General features: G+C 37.9%; 1 protein-coding gene across 4 annotated transcripts in view; it reads right to left on the reverse strand.

Moving 5' to 3' along the window:
- Nucleotides 1-12,822, reverse strand: part of HACE1 (HECT domain and ankyrin repeat containing E3 ubiquitin protein ligase 1) — a 55,669-nt gene extending 42,847 nt beyond the window's left edge. For 2 of the 4 annotated variants that reach the window (XM_086744791.1, XM_086744790.1), the window contains exons 1-7: nucleotides 12,660-12,822; nucleotides 8,482-8,536; nucleotides 7,173-7,262; nucleotides 5,154-5,258; nucleotides 3,769-3,844; nucleotides 3,353-3,484; nucleotides 2,098-2,180 (exon numbers count right to left, since the gene is read on the reverse strand). In XM_086744791.1, coding sequence (XP_086600917.1) covers nucleotides 2,098-2,180; nucleotides 3,353-3,484; nucleotides 3,769-3,844; nucleotides 5,154-5,258; nucleotides 7,173-7,262; nucleotides 8,482-8,536; nucleotides 12,660-12,735 — 617 coding nt within the window. In that variant the 5' untranslated portion in view covers nucleotides 12,736-12,822. Of the gene's footprint in view, nucleotides 1-2,097; nucleotides 2,181-3,352; nucleotides 3,485-3,768; nucleotides 3,845-4,537; nucleotides 4,616-5,153; nucleotides 5,259-7,100; nucleotides 7,263-8,481; nucleotides 8,537-12,659 lie in introns of those variants that run through there. The other 2 variants (XM_086744792.1, XM_086744793.1) reach the window with 2 other exon arrangements.
- Nucleotides 12,823-21,124: the final 8,302 nt, after the last annotated feature.

The following is a 21,124-nucleotide window of genomic DNA, read 5'->3' on the forward strand; positions in this document are numbered from 1 at the left end:
AGAAAGTCTTACTCATTGAGTTCTTTGCTCACTCCTACCAGATTTGAAGAAAAAAAATAATCTAATTGTGCTTTAAACACCAGTAAAATATTAGTAAGATGCTTTTATTGATAAAACATCTTTTTTTGCATGAGTTCAATACATCACTCTTTGCTCTAATTTCTCTTAACCAATACATGTGACTGTTCTGTCTAGCCTTTAGATGTGAAGAGTGATGAGTTCTACTATTCCATTCACAGTCTATTTCACAATCTCACTCATCTATTTACAGGGTGTGTAGGACATTTGTGTTTCCTTGAGTCAAGAATTTCACAAACAACTATTCCAAGAGGCCATCATTACCTGGAAAAATATTAGGACAAAGATTATTTATATCCCCTCAACACCTAGAGCATATATTTTCTAGAATCCTTTCTTATGAAGAAAATGAGAAATTGGGTACCAGTGATTAGATGTCGACTCCATTAGAAACATATTGAAAGACTAGCTGACTATTGCCTTTACTGATATTTAGTGCACGTACTGACAAATGTAACACAGAAGTATCTAAAGCATGAAATAAAAGACTGATACAAAAGACATAGCAATTAAGGTTATGGATACAAGTTTCCAATGAAGTTTTAGATAAGCTAGTTTGCAGCGTACCGCGTACACAAACGTATATAAGTATTTGCTGTTCTGGAACACATCGAGGCTGCCTGCACTAACAGCTCAGGAAAGGCACAGGAAAAGTGACAATTAATAGTTGAGGGGCAAGAGGTAGCTTCACTGGTCTCTGAATATTTCCCAGTTGAGTTATTCTCATCCCTGTCTTTCCAGCCCAGGAAACTAACAGGTTAATCTAACGTACCAGACTTCATCCCAATGTAAACAAGTATTAATAATTAGCTATCAGATCTCAGAAAGAAGCGAATACTAATGGCCTACTTGAAGCACCTCTTCACTGTAATTCTCTAGACTAAGTGCACAACCCAACACGTTCAAAAAAACAGAGGTTTCAGACCCAGACTTGGAGCACCAACACCTTTTCTCCAGCCATCATCAGTTGCTACTAGCACATTCTGCTCTCCTTGTCATCAGGGACCTACAACCCTTCTCCCCCGGGTGGCAGCACCACAAATTGGTCCCTCTGACAAGGAGACATTGACTTCCATTACACACCCTGTTCACTCTACTTTGCCAACTGCTCTAATCGTTAATTTCTAAAAAGAACATCACTGCTGTACTTGCAACACATTTCCTTCTCATGGAAAACCTCCAAGCCAAGGCAAGTTGCTTACTTCTTTTAAAATGGATGCCAATACCAGTCCCTAAATCAAGCACCAAGGCACTTAATTAACTAGCAGCTATGTGTTCTACACTTCCCTTCTTCTTAACTGCCAAGAGTCAGCACACACTAGTTCCAGAGACCAAGGGTCCCACAACATAACTCTTGGCAGGCCACCAGGTCAGTCCATTTCTCCTTTTGTTTATAGTAGCATTCAATCATAGGTGAACTATTTAACCTGTAACCAAAGCACAGGGATTATAAAATTGTAAATGTCCTAACAAATAGCAGAAATGCTCCAATTAAAACAACAGGTCATTTATCATAGGTGATTAGTTTTGAAATAAAACTAAACTGTCAAGAAAACAGAACTGATCAGAGCAACAATACAATTTAAACTCAATATTGTAACTTTAAGGTATTTATGCACATTTCATGTACACTGTAATACTATAATGTACATTAAAGAATATAAAAGCCTTATAAAAGGCTGCATTTTTCATTTACTCCAAATAATCTAAGTTGGTAGATCTCATTTTTTCAGAAGAAAAGTTCAGTAGTCATTGATTTATGACTCACGCTAGAACATGTACAGCTATGTGTTTAATATGTCTGCTAGGAAGAGGTATATAAATCTGCAGTACTAAGATAAGTATTTAGATGAGACACTAAACTATATCCAAACCAGAGTAAAGATTAAACAACGGTCAGCTTTTACATTTCCTAAATTTTGTGCTTTCTAATAATTGTTATCGCGGAGAGAGGGTCGAGGGGGCGGTAGGGGGAGTGTTTCACTTCTAGCACAGTATTCAAAAGTTAAGAGTATATACCTGCAAGCGAAATATAGCGGAGTTGCTCCTGACACATTCGGTCTGTTTATATCTGCACCACTGTCTAGCAAACACTGCACTGTCTAGAACAGAAGAAAATACTAGCATTAGAAAAAGAGCAACAGAAAAGTCTATTAGCTTGCAACTATTTAGTGTCATGCATGTCTAATTACACTGAAGGATTTAATTTTCAGTAACGAAACTCAAAATTCCTAAAAAATACATAGAAAACCATAGCTGTCAGAGCTCATAAAGCTTCTTTTGAACTTTCCATTTTAATAACAATGCCTTTTATGGAACTTCAGCTAATCCCAAAGACCCCTGGAACTACAAGCCACTTAAAAAGGAAGATGACACTTTTTAGAGAAGTAAACCTCAAGTTACTGACAGCCATGAACAGCCTTATCACAAACTGAAGTTTCAAACACACATTAGAACAGAAGAAATAACTAAGCACATTCTAAATTATGAAAACATTGAGCAGACTCTCAGACAACTTTTGTTATATTCCAGTCACATAAGGTAGGTAAGTCTATAGATAACAGTTTCTCAGAATTTGGTCTTCCAAAGTCAGGCTCTGACAATGACAAGAGAAAGGATGTAGGTAGAAAGATAACTTTTTTTTGAACAGTAAGTGGTTCCGGAGACAATCTGTATAAGTCAAGACTGCTAACGTACATGACTAATGCAGCTCAAGTAAAGCATTCAGACGTGTACTCTGAGAGTAAATAGCCAGCCTTAATGCAAGGCCAGGTCTAAAAATTATTCACACAGATCAATAGAAGAGTCTATGTGAACTTGTTTACTTCTAATGTTAAATATCTAACTGACTCAACTCTTTGTTCATTTTTTATTCACAGTAAATTAAGAACATTTCAGATTTCAAAAGCATATAATAGCTGGTACAATAATGAAGGAAACACATTACAAAAAGGAAAAACATTTTCAAATGTTTAACACTACATCAAAACCTGCAATCAACAAGGCAATAATAGTACTACAGAACAGCTGAACAGTGTACAGTAAGTCACTTAAACTCCCATAAACACTGAGATCAATCACCTCCACAAGAATAATCAGTTGTTCCCCATGGAAGTGCATGCAGTCGATACGAAGATAAACAATAGAGTTCTTCACTCTTCTGACCATTATCACGTGCACGACTAGCCTTCAGTTTATAAAAAAAACACAACACCACTGAGGCATTACCCAATTCTTCATAAATGCAATGTGTTAATAAAATTTAGAAACTTACTGTCTTGTGTCCATTTTGACAAGCTACATGAAGGGCTGTCTGTCCCATTGCATCTTCAACATCTACATTACTGACATGCTGAACAAGATCATGAAGCAGTTCTGTTCGTCCATTGACAGCCAACCAATGAATCTAAATATAAAATTATGATATACATGTTTCTTTTAGCAATTATATAAGTATTTAATAAATATGATTTTAAATTTGATTGTACTATTGTCAACATTTTCACAAACAGAAGCTTCGACCAATACTACCATATGCTTAGGTACTTTGATCATATCTTTTGATTCTTAAGGGCACTGGACACATGGCAGTTTTGTTTATTTACATGTAAGACAGCAGAAAATTAAGAAATGAGAATCTTCAAATTCCTCATTCATTTGAAGAACACCATGAGAATCAATAGCACTTACTGCAGTCAAGCCTTCATTATTACAAATGTTGACATCTGCACTGTATTCCAGTAGCTTGCTCATACATTTCTTCTGGCTATAAACAAAAGAATACATTAAAACCCAGCCAGGAAAAATCATTTACGAAGACCAACTATCTTCTTAGAGCTCCACTCACTCTAATTCATCATTGTACAAATCATAGTAGGAAATTTTACTTCATAAGGAGTATGGTACCGCACATGTGAAAAAGTTGCACCAGACTCATACAGTGCAAGTGTGGCATATGGACAGCACAGGGCTAAAAACACAGCTGTGTAGTTGAATGTTTTGGTGGAAAGCGTAGAAATACTTTGCCACCACTCTAACAGCTTCAGCTCAGGGTGAACTATGCTCTCAAGACAAGAAGCTAGAGTTCAGCTAATAGAAATCCATGAAGTTCATCATCATCTGTACACTTCAGTGAACACGTGTGCAGCACACCACTAAATCATTATTTAATGAGACACTCATTCTAACAGTATGTAAATCTTCGGCAAGTACAATAACTGCCTTAATGAAAGCAGGGGTGTTTTGCATACTTCATGCTTTGTTTGGTCTTTTAACACTCTCTAATACTCTAAGCGCTTTACCCTTAAGAGTTTTTTCTTACTTTTTCTTTTATTTGGTACCTCTCACAGCCTTCTTATACCTCCTTTCCACACAACTGTCTCCTGCGTGTATTTATGCATTTCACCATGTATCAGTTGGCTGCTTCTTTCTGCCTTTTACAAATACTCCTCCCACATACCTAAAAGCCACCAAACACTTCCTCCTCATTAGAAATATCAGCCATGATACAATTCAGTTACTGTAACACACATATGCTCTAAAAAGAAAGAGACAAAATTACCATTATCAGTTGTGTGTTTCCACACACTACAATTCAAGAAATAAGATATTTAAAAAGTGCTTGTTCACTGTTTTGTTTTCTCCTCAAAATACTGCGCAGACAAATTTTGTTTTCCTTTCCTTGTAGTAAAAATTTCCTCAGAGACACTGAGAAAAATCTGAAATCTCTAGGCTCTTCCAAACTCTTCAGTGCCCTCTTTATATTTTACTTAGCTAACTGGAAGGTGAATGCATACCTTTTTCGATCACTGTTGTAAGAATCATTAAGCTCCTGCTTAACAGAAAACGCTAAAATTGTCAACTTCAGACATAACTTCCTATTTATAAAAAATTATTTTCTGAATAATCAAAGTATGGATTTTAACCTTCATGTTCCCTACACGTGTGCCATCTATACTTTCAAAAGTGAAAACTAAAATATTTTGTTTGAACTATGCAAAAACTTTACAGAACATGTCAGCTCCAGTATGTTATGCACAAAACCTTTTAAAGAGTTTTTCAAAATTTTTTCTTACCCATTCCTTGCTGCTAAATGCAGAGGTGTGCATCCTGAAATGTCCTGATAGTTTGGATTTGCTCCTTTCTTTAATAATAGAACAAGGCATTCAACTGATCCACAGCTAAGAACAAAGTAAGGAAGGGAAAAACTGTAACAAGGATATTTACAAACCAAATCTATATTAATGTAAAGACAACAACAATACTATATACAGATTACATTCAGTAGAAAATCATAGAATCATAGAATCTTAACACGAAGCCGTTTTTTCAAACCCTCATAGTTTAAGTTACACAAAGCTAAAGGAAAGACACTTAAATGCAGTGAGAACTGACAATAATAACTTGTACTAGTGAATAGGTGGTGGCCTACTATGTGATTTTAGTGACTTTAAAACCCAACAGTGAATCTTTCAGACTGCCAGTTGTTTAAAACAAAATGTTTTGCTTACTATTTTCTCTCACATCCCTGATTTTTAATCTATTCATAGGACGGAATTTTCTGTTAAATAACAATTCCAATATCTTTTTTTTTTTTTGTGGTTGTTTTGTTTCAGTATCTGGAAGTTAAGTTTAAAGTTTAAACATCAGAGAAATTCTAAAACTCATACAGATATTTATTCTGGATCTGTTACTCCCTTTTACCTTTCATAATATGGCATCTCTTCAGGATAATCAATTTCACCAACAACGTAGAAACTTTGCATTATATTTTTATCTTACTCCTGAATGCTTCAAGAGGAAGAGCTCATCAGGAGAATAAACATACAGTATTTTTGTATCCATCACAATCAGCTTATCCACTGTTACTAGTTTTTCCAGTGACAAAACTGCTACACAACAACCCAAACTGAAGGCTAGCTGCACAATAACTTGGAAAAAACGGCACCTCAATGACCTCCTAATGACACAACAACGAGCCAAGACAAAAGAGAATCCAGAAGCTATATGTAACATGCTTTCTTGGGTTTTATGATCAATAAAGATCATAGATTTTCAAAGATACTTCTAAGATGTATGCTAAGAATTTGCTGGCATTTTTTTCTTTAAATACTTTAAGTAAATTTTATATACACAGCATGTAATTCTGAGACGGAATATTTGGGAATTGGGGGAAGGAATGTTATAGAAGTATTAATAATTATTAATACCTCTAAAACAGTCTGCTTAGAAAGCTGGAACTTCTACCTTTATTGTGCCCAAATACCTGCTATTTATATGCAATACTACTATTATTTATTTTGGTTTTACTTTTTTTAACAGTTTAAATGTAAGAACTTTAAAGATATTTACAATGGGACCCAGATATAAAGCATTCATTCATTAGTTTAAAGTTTAGTTTTTGAAATGGCCTTTCAGGAAAGTATCTAGGTCATTTCTACTAAGGTTATGTTAATCTGAGTGTTTCTTGGCAATATAGACTTATCCTCATTTATCCTCAGTGAAGAATAATAGAATAGTTTGGGCTGGAAGGGATCTTCAAAGGTCACATAAATAATAAATAATCTAGGCCACAGATTTGAAATTTGCACTTAAGTCCTTTATTCAGGATACAAAAAATGTATTAGGAGTGGCCAAGTTATATCCCCTTTAGCTATGGTCTCAGGAAGCATTTCAGAATAGCTGCTTCCCAACAAACATAACTGTGCTTCCCACCGTTTTAGAATATTTCAAAAACAAGCAGCACCTGCAGACAAGGTTGCTCTAAATCTGCAAAGGCAAGAGTAACCTAGCTATACAGGATATACATAATGGCTACATTTTTTCACAGACTGAGATGTGGCAGAAACAAAAAAAAAGTATCCACCAAGACTTCCTTCACTAGAATTTGGAAAGCCGTGAGATATCATGTGTAAAACCTGTCCTCTCAATGAGGCAGGCACATTGCTAAGAGAACAAATGAAATATAAGAAGGATGTGTAAAAACATAATCTTAACTGATGCTACAGAGTTTTCCAGCTTACATTGGTGCCTCAGATTTGTGGTAATACTTTCACTGTTAACTTCTGGACTGGACTCAAGTACTTAAGTCTTACTTTGCTGCAATATGAAGCAAACTTCTCTTCACACGTCCAAATGCATAATTCACATCAAATTTTGAATTTGATAGCAGCTCTGAGACAGACCTTCAAACAGAAATATAACTTCAATTAAAAAAAAGCTCACAATATCCAAGCAAAGTATATACTGTAACTTGTACACAAGTACTCTGTTTCTTACTTGATCACTATTTCTTTTCCCTCCAATCAACTTCTGAACAAGAGATACAACAGCTTTCAAGGATCTGCATATTAACAGTACTTTTACTCTTTCACTTCTTTCCTGTACATAAAAAACAAACTGTGACACTGGGCAAGTGTTTCAAATGTAAAGTAGTAAGAATTAGATCAGATGGCCAAATCACTTATTTATAAATATGGAAAACAAGCATACTACTAGCTTTCGTTTGAAAAACAATAAATTCCCATTTTCCTCCTTTTCTCAACACAGACACCCTAACCAGATATCCAGCAGCTTTCTCAAACATAGGTAAAGTTCAGAAAGAAGACTGGTATGCAAAATCATCATGATGAAGTTGAAAGACATATGATATGCCAACAGGATAAGAAATTTAAACCGGATCCTTCAAGCCCTAACAAAGTAGTAAAGACAGAATATTAGTTAGGATTAAATATTTCAAAACAGGTGAAACTGCAAGTGTAGTGGTGATTTCAACCTCCAGTAATGAGCTGATCACATAATTTTAAAAACTTGCACAGAATCTCAACAAGATATTATGTAGCAGAACAAACATTATCCCGATTAGATAAACAGTCTACAGTTTCAGTAAGAGTTACTATCTGCTTGCCTACAAAATTTAGCAGAAAGTAGCGCCACTTAGCTGGCACTACACAGCCCCCAGGACCCAATCACTCTGAAGACAAGTGGGTACGAGAAATAGCTGCTCATCTGAGGTATCCCAGAAGTATCAATCTTATTGTCCAACTATTATTCCATGTCTTTTTGGGACACCTAACGAGACTATGAGCTTCTATGTCATCAATAAATACACACTCAAGCTACAAACCAATTACAAAACAATGCTTTTGCTCTTATCCTAGGACAAATTTCTCTATGTGCATCAACAGAACGAATCATAGCTCCAGTCTATGGCACAACATAAAACAGGTTTCTTGGGTAAAAATATGCTGAGATGCACACAGTCAGTGACTAACTCCAGCTACAGAAGAAATCTCAGCAGTTCAGCAGCAGAAGTCCTGAAACTGCTCTAGCAGGTACAACTCCAGCAAACATGCTGGTTTTTCGGACCTTAAAAAAAAAAAATAAATTTAAGGAAGCTTTTACCTGTGCTGGTCAGCCATAACCATGGGCATTAGTGTGTAGACAGCAGTTTCATTATCTGTGAAGAAATTAAATTACTCCATTATCATAAAGAAATATTATACGTAAAATAAATTCATCTAGCAACATTTATTTACCTTTTATTCATTGTTCAATAGATCATTCAACTGACAATTCTGTTAATTAAATCAAAGTATTTAAGAAATGTATATTAACAAAAAAAAAGTAAACAGCTTATTTTAAAAAGAAGGAAGTTTCCTGTGTTCCAAGGTGAATTCCATACGCCTGATACCTATGAGTTTGTAAAAATAATTTTTTTAAACTAAGTTACTCCATAAATACACATTTTTTGTCTCTAAACTTGAATACCCGAATACAATAAATTTCATTTTAATTTCTGATCAGTTTCATATACCACATTTGAAGGCAATGAAAAAAGGCCAGAACATAAAGATCCAAGACAATGGTGGGAACAGACTGACACTCAGCTATACAGCGCCTGTCGCTACCACTGCCGCATGTGCCAGCATACTGTAAGGGTACGATGTGCCTGTTTGGTCACTTACAGACTCTCTGGAGTAAAATATTATTTTTAAAGGATTAATTTGACGAACTTAAAAGGCTTTAATGTATAATAACTGTTAATAATATTAATGTACAATAACTATTATTTATTCATTATATTTCTAACTTCAGGCAAACAACCCATTGCTGGGAGTACATTCTCCACAGACTCTTCAGGTAGATGCCAGCTGATGACAGGAGAGATTACACTTTCTGAGAATGCAGGTATCATGGCTCCAGGATATGGAAATACAGGACTGTTCTCATAAAACTTCTATTTTGAACTTTTTCCTCATTTTCCTCCTCCTTAATTGATCCAAATACCAAAGTTACAAAGCAATCAGAACAGGAAGAATTAAAGCAGACCCAAACAAATGTAGTTTCTCATATCTTTTACATACCATGCTCCTATACATTCACTACTTCCACTAGACAAGCAAGCTGACATTTACCAAATATTAAACAAAGAATTCTTCAGAGTTATCAAGTGGAGCCAGAGAAACCCTTACCATGCTGCAACTATGCTACTTGTTATTATTCCTCTGCAGTGCGCCAAGATAAGTGCTGCTACCCTACTCTTTGAAGCAGCCTGGTTGTAGCTAACAAAAGAAAGAAGCAATGCTAATCTATTAATATTTTTGAACACTGAAAAGAGATAAGTTGTTAAAAAAAAATTAAAATCAATCAATCTTGCTTATAGTGAATGCATGGTGGAAGAGACACAAGCCTCTCAAAACACCAAATGACATTTCAAAGCTGCAGAGAGTAATTCTAACCATCACCAAGTTCAAGAGTTTCAACTGTCTATAGATTGTTCCTTGTGGCAGAATTCTGTGAGCATCAGATAACTCCATTCCCAACACGCACCACTAGAATTTGACTGCTAGGGGTGTGGGGAACACAGGCAGAAGGAGAGTCTAGAAAATAAAATTAAATAGATGCCAAATAAAGATAAATTAAAGATAAATAGATTGTGGAAAAGATTTGATCACTTTTTAAAAATGTATCCATTATTAGCTCCCAGTATACGCAAATGAAAAAAAAAAACAACTTATTGCTTGAGCTCTGTTCCACAGATCTCCTGACAAGAAGATAAAGCTTTTCCACTGAAACAGAAAACAACTTCAGAATGCCAACTAAACCTGAGCAAGACATCCTTATGTATTTCCATAATCATGCTGTATTAAAGAGAAGAGACAAAAAAAAAGTTTTAAATATACCAGCACACTTAACTGAAATGCTTAAAATTGACCCTAATTAAATTTAACTGCATTACACATACAGTGATCTAGAAAAAGACAATAGTTAAATATGAGTGTAGCTGGGCCATTAAGGTGTTTATGGTATAGTTACAAAACTAAGCCCTTTGCTACTCTATTAACAGAATCCACACTGTGGAACATATGCGGATTTTGCCAGAGTTTTTCTGTACAGAAATAATTAAAAGGGTGTGGGACTAAGGAGCTTTTGTTACTGTTTTGGGTAAATATTATCCCATTCATAAACAAACTCCTATTGACTTAAAGTACATTATATCGGGGAGAGAAAAAGCATTATATGTTCCATGCACTTATAGAACTTATTTGTTATCTAACTTGCTTGCACTTCAAGTCATGAATATCTAAAGACAAAAAAAAAAAAAAGGCATCAAAAATGCAGAGCCAGAGGTAACAAAGGGCCTAAAACCTACAGCTTTGGGCTGCAAGATCTAGTTTTCAGGCACTGAGCCCTAACAGTAGAATCCACAAATTTGTGTCAAGCTTTTAAGTGCCCAGAAAACAGCTGCTGAAGCACACTTCAGAAGAGTGATGAAAAAAACCAATACTATTTGCCTTGCCAATAGGAATCTTAAGGTATTTACTAGCACTGGACCCAGGTGTTAATGCTTGCTTTAGAAAAAAATTAATCATCTAGAACGCTGCCTGACCAGATACACTTCTTATTTTATTTCATAAGAGATATTCACTTGAATTTGGCAGAGATCACAATCTTAAAGAAGTGTCAGAACCATCCATTTGATATCCTAACAGCTACAGCACATGCAAAGAAGCACACAAGAAGCCAGCAAACCGCTTGCCATACTAGACCAGTCAGTGGTGGTATTTTCTAAGTTGATCCTGTCAGTACATGGAGTAAAACACTACAAACCAAACCTGCTTCTCAAGAAGAGTCTGGGCTGGCCTGCATGAACCTAGGGAACACCAAGGTCAAGACAGATGTATCTGAAGTTAGATGGTCATTGAATGGAGGTTTTATTGGAATGTAATTTGAGACTTCTGTGCCTGAAGTCCATTTAGCTCCTTACTTCAGTCCAGCTGTGATTTATTTCATGTAATTCTTAAAGAATACATAGGATTGGCATTCCTTCTGCACTAGAGGGAAAAGAAGTACTTTTCCAGAGGTCACAGGTCTTGCACTTGCGCTACCACAGGCATAATTACATCTGAAGTGTAAGATAAAAATGTCCAAGATCGGAAGAAAACAGCTGCACTCAAACTCAGAATAAATTTGCCTACACTAGTACTGGAGTAAATTTGAAGCAGCTCCAACTGGCATAGGTTGAGCTAAGCATTACTCATGTTACCACCATCAATTAGTTAAACTGGTGCTACTACATTATTTCTTTAAGTCCGAGCTTGCACTAACAGTATTACATCAGTTTTCGCTGCTGCCATTCAAGAGTTTACAAGAAGCAGCAAAATGCATCTGAAACTTGTCTGTCATTCTGTGAAATTTATGAGCCACTGCCCTGGCAGACACTGAAACTGTTGACAGATGACAATAAGGGAAGAGTGCAGCAGCTCAATATAGGTGGAAGTCCATATGCAGGAGCCAGGAAGTCCAAACAGGGAACACAGAGAAAATAGAACATTACTGATTTTCCTCCAACACTGGAAATGAAAGCTGGCAGACATACAGCCGAAGACTTGTCTGTAAAAATAAACGCTGAAGAAAGTACAATGACAGCACATGACTCACAGGAACAGAAACTTTTGCACATCCAAAAGCTTTGGCAGGGACAGCCTTCCCAAAAGCTGGACCTGGCTGGAACACTAAAATACTTGCCATAAGAGCCTGAATCTGCATTTTCAAGTCCATCCCGATATCGGGTGCCTAGCATCCACGAGTTTAGAGCCAAAAAAAATTAGCCTGTGACCGGTGACAGTGACTTACACCTTTTCAAACAAAATTCAGCACTATACAAAAAAAAAAAAAAAAAAAAAAAAAACAAAAAAAAAACCACCAAACCAAAGATTGTCATCACTAGTGTGACACCGACAAAGCACCTAACGAAGGACTTAAAATCAGATAAAAAGAAAGTCCAGCACCCGGGACCACCCACTCGCCCGGGCCCAGGGGCGGCAGCGGCGGGGAGGGGCACCCCGCGCCCCGGGAGACCGGGGAAAGGAAGCGGACGGGGAAGTCGTTGCTGTGTGCTATCACCATTACAAACAAACAAACAAACAAAGAAGCCCCTCGGAGGCGGAGGGAGGCAGCCGGCGTCCGTTCCCCCGAGTCGCCTCCCTACCCCACGGCCCCCGGTTCGGCGCAGCTCAGCCCCGCCGGGCCGGGGAGGCCGCCGCGGCCCCGGGGCAGCCCGCCGCCCCCTCTCCTACCGTCCGGCAGCTCCACGGTGCGGGCGCGGCGCAGGGACCTCGTCAGCCGGTTGAGCTGCTCCATGGCTCTCTCCATCCTCGGGGCGCCCAGGCTGGAGCCGCTGACACCCCGCCGCCGCCGTCGCCTCCCCCCTCAGCCCATCGCGGCGCTACCGGCACTCAGCACCCCCCGAGCCGCCGCCGGCCCCCGACCCACTGCACATGCTCAGAGCCCGGGCGGCTGCGCGCATGCGCGGCGGGCGGGGCCGGGAGGGCGGGAATCGCGCGCAGCCTGTAGGCGGGGCGGCTGGCGCGCGCTCAGTTTTTTTTTTTTTTTTCCTAGGGGCCGAAAGAAAAGAGTCGGGGCGATAAATTTCTAAAACCTGTGTAAATCAGATATTTAAACAGCTGCTTGTTACTGGTTTTGGAAAAAAAAAAATTCAAACTGCCTTTTGAAATCGCCTGTACCGAGTGTTCCTGCCAGGGCCTGCGTTTCCCCCGAGGCACGGGAGGTAACGGCAGACAGGGAAGTCGTTGCTGTGTGCTCTCACCATTACAAACAAACAAGCAAACAAACAAAAAAGCCCCTGGCAAACGTTTTGCTCCTGGCAAACGCCCCCGAGCAGGATGGGGCAGCTCTGCTGCAATCCCTGCCCTGAAATTGCCGCCAGGCTGCTGTGTCGGTCAGAGAAGCCCCAGACCGGGGGAAAATGGGCTCTTACCAGCCAAACTCTAGGAGCTTTAAACCTGAGGGGTTAATAAAAATGAAGAAGGAAGCATGTAGCAAGGATGAAAAGTGTGATTGACTTTGCTAGGACTTTAGAACAAATGCAGGAAAAGGAGGATTTAGGGGCTGTAACCTAAAAAAATATAAGCAGCATGTAATAATAGCAATACTACATAGAGTAAGACATAAGAAGCAAAGAACCAATGTTCATAAATTATTTGTCGCCTTTTTTTGTTTCAGTTGTCACTCCTAACTGCAACAAAGCAGATCAAGCACTTGAATCCAAGAAGAATTTGTTACGCTCTGAGAATAGACTAAGGAAAGATCAGTTACATGCTCTCAAGTCACCTGTGCCTCATGAACTCCCTCCTAAGACTTGCCAAGACCTCACTGAGATGGACTCCTGGTTAACAAGTGGGGTTCGAAAAGAGCAGACATAGTGCCAGTCAGTGTGGGGGAGGAAAACCCCGGAGGTTTGTCAGCAAGTCCATGTATCTTAAATTTCAGCAAAAGTTCCAGAACAAAAACTGTAGATACCTCAAAGTCAACAAGGAAACAGCTGCCAGAGTGAGCTTGTCAATTCATTTCTTCTTCTGGTGGGTTAATACATGTTGTCAAGTGCAAGGAAGCATTCAATGTCAGGTATTTTGGCCTTAATGATGCTTCAGGTGTTATTTAATGTAATCTTGGCAAGCCAGGGAAGTATGAGTTACATGAAAGTGCTGTAAGGTAAGAATGTAAAAATGGTCAGATAATCATACCACAAAAAGTTGTTATTAATAATCAACTTCTAAGTGCAAGGAAGTGTGTGGGAATCCACAGGGATCTGTCATGATCTGATTCTGTGTAATGATTTCATTGTTTCATTCTGTACAACATTTCAGTAAGATAATGCCATAACACATTTCAATGACTCCGACCTGGAAGGGTAAATTGGAGAAGAGAGATCTAAGAATTGGAAAAGGTTTGGAAAAGACAACAAGGACAATCAAGGGATGTGGATTGGCTTCCATGTAAGTGAGAACCGAGTTGGAACCTTGCTATCTGGAAGAGAAACACTGGAGAGGACAGAGTAGAACTGGAAAAACGATGAGTGGCATGGAGAGGAGATGGAGGTCTGTTGTTCACTGTCTCTCTGTAGTCAGGCAAGGGAGCACGGCATGTAGCTGGTAACAGTTTCAGAAGAAAACAGAAGGAGATAGTACAACTGCAGTTCTTGCCAAATGATGTGATGATTGCTGAAAACTGACATAGTAACATTGGAGAAGTTCATGGAATGAAAATCCACAGAAGACAATACAGAAGTCATATCTGCCTCAGGAAGTCTCTAACTGTCCTCAAATTGTTTGGAGCTTAGATTTAGCTTTGATACTAGAGAAATATTTCCTGATAGCCATAGCAGTAGTAGAATAGATTGTCTGAGGAGATGTGATTAGATACTTTGCAAGAGGAGCATATGAGAGGAGTGATGTAGATCCATTATTCTTGCTTTGGGATGAAGACATGCCTGGATGACCACCTTGGAGTCCCTTCCTAAAATTCTGTGGAAAATACTGGATATGTATTACTTGTATCACAGTAACACTGATGTGTTTTGAACAAGAATCCCCAATCCCAATCACAAAAATAAGCAATTTCAATTATGTAAAAAATAAAAAATGTAAGTAGGATAATTCAAAGTGAAAATACAGAACTGTTGAGGAGGAATAAAATTCTAGAGTGAGTTTTAGTATTGTAGCAAGGGGTGATGGAATGCTGTGAAAATTTAATGAGATGCTAGTTAACAAGGCATATACTTACTTATTTGAATGCCATTTTAATAACTCTCAGTTTGTTAGATGTGTTTCTACTGGTTAGCATTACGTGGAATATTGTAGTAGACTAGAAATGATCAGGTGAACTGCAATACCTAGTTCCGTGTGCCAAAGTTAAATGCCTAACTGCTTAAGGTTTGCTTTTTTATCTGTCAAAAAACAGGGAAAAGAAAGATTAGTCCTGCATCAATAAGATCCTGTCTCAGACTAATACCTACTAGATGTGTGGTGGCTAGACTCCAGCCTGCTCTAGGAAATTATCAGATGACTTCCAGTCCTTTCATCAGATTTCTTTTTCACAGTGTTTTTTAAAAGGTAATTGAGATGTTGATTATGCAGGCAAGAGTTGTGAATTTAATGCACCACCATGATTAATGAAAGGAGTTTGTGCTTCCTAGGGATCAGTCTTAGTTTCCAGACAGCAGATAAAACAGGGTAGTTGTTTATATTCTAAGACAGGTTTAGCAAGAAAAAAAAAAAACAAAAAAAAACACAGAAACCAAATAGACGTTCAGACTGAGGAAAATAGGTTGCTAATCTGCCTACATATTTTTTAAATATACATTATAACACTACCTGACCTTCAGAAAGCTCCTAGGTACCTGGGTGACAGCCTGAACTCCCCTGGTAGATGATAGCAGCTGAGGTATTCCATCTAAAAGTCAGTCGATTAAAATATCTGGAGAATGCTGAGAGGGCATACACAGTGAAAGACTTTCAGCACTGGAATTTGTTGTCTCCATTGGTCTGATAGTCTGAATATCAACTTTTCTCAAGCCAATCTCTTTTCTCAAGCCTGTGTTTTATTGGTGATTGAGTATTTTTCAGTTTTAATTATGAATGACAGGTTTAAAAGCTGTAGTCTTTGTAGCTCTTTAACATGTAAAAAGAATTAAGAGCAGAAAAAAAGGTACATATTTTTAATATTATGGGCACATATGTGGTCACCTTGACACAGAAAAAACAAGGTTTCACTACCTCTGAAAAGAAGAGAAGCAACGTCAGTGATGTGGAATGGCTTGTCTATGAGATAAAGCAAACAAGACTAGGACTCTTTCACGTGAAAAGGGTGGACTCGAGCAGACATGATAAAGATTCTTAAAATCTTATTAATGTGGAGAAGTGACTAGGTGATGAAGTTAACACACAACAAGCTTAAGGTAAATGTGTGGCAGAGGCTAGTGTGCAAAGTGCATTCCAACAAAAAGTAAACAATTCATGGAGTACTGGGTCATCAGCAGATTTTAAACATGGTGGATGTAGGTGCAATCTGACTCTGTCACTGAACTACAGACTTCCATAACCGAATGTGGAAACCAGGTCAAGAATCACACTGTGCACACCTTGTTCTGTAAACTCTGTAAGTCTGCAAGAGATGTCAGAGGATGTATTCACCACTCGTCATGGTCAGACACAAGAAGCCAGACTGGCCTTATGTAGTGTGACAGTTCTTACCCGGAACAGCATGTGCTCTGGTCTGGCATTTTTATATCTATGTGGATGTCTTTGCTGCTCACCACAGACAAGCAAATGTGCTTATCCCTAGCTGTGTTGCCAAAACAATGCTTTCTTCTTCCCTTGTTCACAGGGTTCTGATACCTAGATCTTGCCACACTTTCCTTCTTCCTTTCCAGCCCTGCGTGATATTGTTGTCAGGAAATATTCACCTGCCGCACTTGTACAGAACGCTTTCTCTAAGTGTGGAGGCTCAGGCGTAAGATGAAAAATGGATCCTATAGACTAGAATTAGTTGAAAGTAGTAAAATTAGCTAAAATTAGTTACACATGACAGGTGTCATCAATAATACTTCCAAATTTTATTGACTTCCTTGGTGTCAAGGAAAAAAATGCCATCCCAAGGAAAGACTAAGATTCCCAGCTTATCACTTACAGCTTTTAAGTCATTTGCTCATTGAATACAGCCAGCAGTATTCCCTTCCATACTGAGATAAGCAGACACTAATATATCTATCTATTGCACTCACGTATTTAAAGATGTCATGACCACTGCCTAAAAGCAGTTGGTCAAATTTGTCTTTTCCAGTGAATGAAATCAAATCAATTTTCAGTCCTGCAAGAGAAACAGCATCCCTGGATTTTACAGGGAGTTCATTGCCATGAACATTCCCAGGGGAAACCAGAGATTGACTGTGTTTCTTTTCAAAAACATAGTACCGTCAAGACATTTAAAACTGTGGAGCTCATGGCATTTATTTTGCTATGAGCAAAATCTTCTTCAGAGAGAAAAATTATTTTATTTTCAGGATTTGGAGGAATGCAGGCCATTGTCACAAAGGGAATGTAGTACTAAGTAAAACTTCTTTCACTCTGTTTTTCTTCTGTACATTCTTCACACAGACATACAAAATTATAAGAACTTCAAGTTAGTTAGCTTACAGCACAGATGAGAGAAATTTATATTTCTGGTTTAAAATCCCCAGAGAAATTTGTGACATAAGGACTTCAGTGAACTTTGGATCTCAGTTTTTGTTACATCTTGTCTATCATTAGGTTGCCAGGTCTTCACAAAGAGTCTTTCCTGGACAGCACTGAGCCCAAGCATCTGGTTCTAAATTGGACCTTTTTGGCATCACTGGATGCCAAAATGCAGGAACTAATTCAATTTGTGGGAAAGCACACTTCAGCTATATTCTGTTGTCTCCTTTTGCCAAAAAAAAAAAAAAAAAAAAGAGATTCTGATGAAGTTTTCAGATTCAGACCCTGTTCAGTTACTGGCAAACTATGAGACAGGTCTGCTTGAAAAAAAAAAAAAGATCAAATCTCTTCAGAAAGGAAAAATATAATTAAATATTTACAAGTAGGTAAAAGAGTATCTTTTCCTTTTTTTTTTTTTGTCTTCCACTCATACTGAAGGAGCACATAACATGTTAGCTCATGTTTCATCAAGGAATTAACTTAAAATCTAACGGAGTATGATATTTCTGTGGGATACTCCAGATAGGCAGGCGTGATCTGATGTGCTTCTCCCTGCAATTCCATTAGCCTTGATTCCCTTCCCTAGCAGTGGGCTCACAAGTGCAATTTGAGTCCTTCCTGGAAGCTACTCTGCTCTGTGTCTGAAGCTTCTCCGCTGCATTGCAGTGTTAGGAGTCAGCACATCCTCGGAGTGTGGCTTGGAGCCATTTTTCCCAACAGTCATGTGCACCCTGTGAGCTGAGCTGGCTTCTTCTGGACACGCCAGCAGACTGAGTTGGGAAACTGCCTGCATCTTCTGGGCAGGAACTTGCCTGCGCTGAAGACGAGGCTATGTAACAGAGGACCTTTGCAGAATTATAGTAGAGATCAACTTCATTCACAGAGACCTACTTCAGCTACCTTCCTCTTTCCTATGTTACTGTCAAAAAACATGAGACATTCACAGAAAACACGTCCATGCTACTTTCCTGCTGCTCTTGAGAGGACTGCTCGTATTGCTGGATAGATGCTCTTAGGGACTGAGGAAATCAAATCAAGCCACTCCAGACAGAGAACCATGCATAATCCCAGTGAAAACAATGATGAAGGATCTATAGGTATCTCTGTGAATTCCCCTACTAACGCAGCTGCCTGTCTGCGCTATACACTAATTCATACCGCTGTATTTTAGTATATCTGACCACGTAAAATGCTACTGCCGTTAGACTTACAGTAACCTTTCCAAGATATATTAGCTGTGTATCATTGAATAGATAGGCTTTATACATATATACATGGATCCTTGTTTTTCCAGATGCTTTTTTGATTCCAAAATCTATCTTCAGCCTTGTTGTCAATAGTATTGAGGGTAAGAAAACATAGCATTAAGCTGTTTCACTTTTATCTGTTATCTGGACTGGAAATCAATTGTTTCATTTGCATATCCATCTTAAAAACAATCAATGCAACCTTACTTTGTTGTCAATAGGATTTATAAGACAATAATAGTAGTATGGATTAGGGCCACACATTTATTTCTGCTGCCAAATGAAATGTGAATTTAGTTGTGTTCAGATTTGTGTTCTAAGCCTCAATATTTGTGCTATAGATGGCAAAGCAATACTAATAGAGGCTGTAATAATAATAATAAATCTCACAAAATAAGATCCATTATTTCTATGTCTTGTCTTATTTTTGAGGAATATTATCCTATGTAAAAAGATGCTGGTTTTATAATCACTTAATGGGATTTCTTAAAACCATTTTAATATCTTATTTTAATGAATGAACTTAGTTCCCTAAATAATACTGAAAACTATATTCTAGAAAAGTACAAGTCATCTATACTTTGACTGTGTTTCTTTTCATTTTATTGTTAACAGATTTCATCAGGGGAGTAAATTCACTCAGAGGAGGCTCTGAAAGCACTGCAGTTGCTTTGATTGTGCCAACTGGCAGGTGAGTAGCTGTGGGTCAGGACATCACAGAAACTCCCCATCACTGTTTCTGGTTTTATCTGCATTGTTGAACTATGTATTCTTTCCTTCTGTTTCTTTCCTGCTTTGCTATATGAACTATACTACGTCCTGATTTCTCTTCCTGAGACTTATGACAGTGCTGCAAAAGAGGTATAGATCTTTTTTTAAAAATTTGTTTTAATTCTAATTAGAACCTAACAAGGTTAAAAATGTTACTGTCTATTTTTATGGCACAAATGATTTACACTGACGCTCAACATTATTTCTAAAGTAAAGGGCCATCAATTGCAGTTTGTGCAGCATCCATTTCTATTCTCTGTGGAGCCGTTAGTGCTACTTGACGCCTACCTACATTTCCTTAAAGCTGAGTTGCTGAAATTTCTCAGTAGTAAAGCGTCCAGGCTTGAAGATATATTTTTTAACTCTCTCTTTGTCCAATACATCCATGCTTCTGGTCTGAAGCAACTCTGTCACTTCTGTTATATTTTTTTCTGTATTTCTGCTACACTTTTGTTAAATAATTTTTTTTAAAGAAAGTTTTACTGTGCCTCAAAACAAATCAACAGTGCTCAAGGATTAGAGTGAAGATACTTCAAACTATTTTCATAACATCATAGCCCTTAACTTTGCAGTATCTTTACTGGAGCTTGAAAAGCTTACAACTATGCCTCATATTTTAAAAACAGCATCACTTTTCTTCTAGTAAAACCCATCTTCTGCACTAAGCATTTTTGAGCAGAAAATATCAAAGGGTAAATAAGACATGGACACAAGCCTTTGTTCTGCTAATCATTATACTCCTCTTGGTGTAAGCCTAGGTGGAGTCAGAGAAGAGCCGACTATTTAAACATCTGCTTGGGCAATAAGAAATCAATAATCATTCTGGTTTTTTCTGTCTCATTTTGATGATACCACTGTTGTAAGATTTTTGCTGGCTGTCATGTTTTCCCTTCTTTGGTTACTTGTGTTTGCAGCTTTATTCTGTGCAGCTGCAGCTCTCTACAGATGTGAGGTTTTTTTCCCTCCAGATCATTGTGGCAATTTCTTTACATTCCGTCATGTTTCTAGAACATGCATGCAATGAACAGTTCTGCAATAGTAACCATGACTTAAGATCCTGTAATTCATTATCTCTATACTCAAGCAGAGGTCACAGTAAGAAACCTGCAAGGTGAACACTGCTGAAATACTAGATTACATCCTCAACAACAAACTAAACATATTAAATGAACAGTGGAACTAATTATTTAGTTGCATTTGCTGCAAATTTAGAGTTTACGATACACTGAGATTTTCATTATCTATCCCTATTTCAGGTCCTCGTTAATGCTAAAAAAAAATATTGCATTCACGCTGACACTATTTGCTGTCATTCTAGAATTTATTCTATTTTGAAGGATTAAAAAAAAAAGTCTATTAATTTGTTCCTGATCAACTATTTTCCTTCTTGGGATTGTATTAAAACTGGGCTAATTGTAGTTTTTGGGAGACAAGGGAGTGTTCTGTCACTCAGAAAAGTTCTAAGGAAGGCAATCTCCTCTCTTTTCTCAA

The sequence above is a fragment of the Chlamydotis macqueenii genome, chromosome 3 (genome assembly GCF_036417535.1).
Source record: "Chlamydotis macqueenii isolate bChlMac1 chromosome 3, bChlMac1.mat, whole genome shotgun sequence".
NCBI classification, from domain to species: Eukaryota; Metazoa; Chordata; class Aves; order Otidiformes; family Otididae; genus Chlamydotis; species Chlamydotis macqueenii.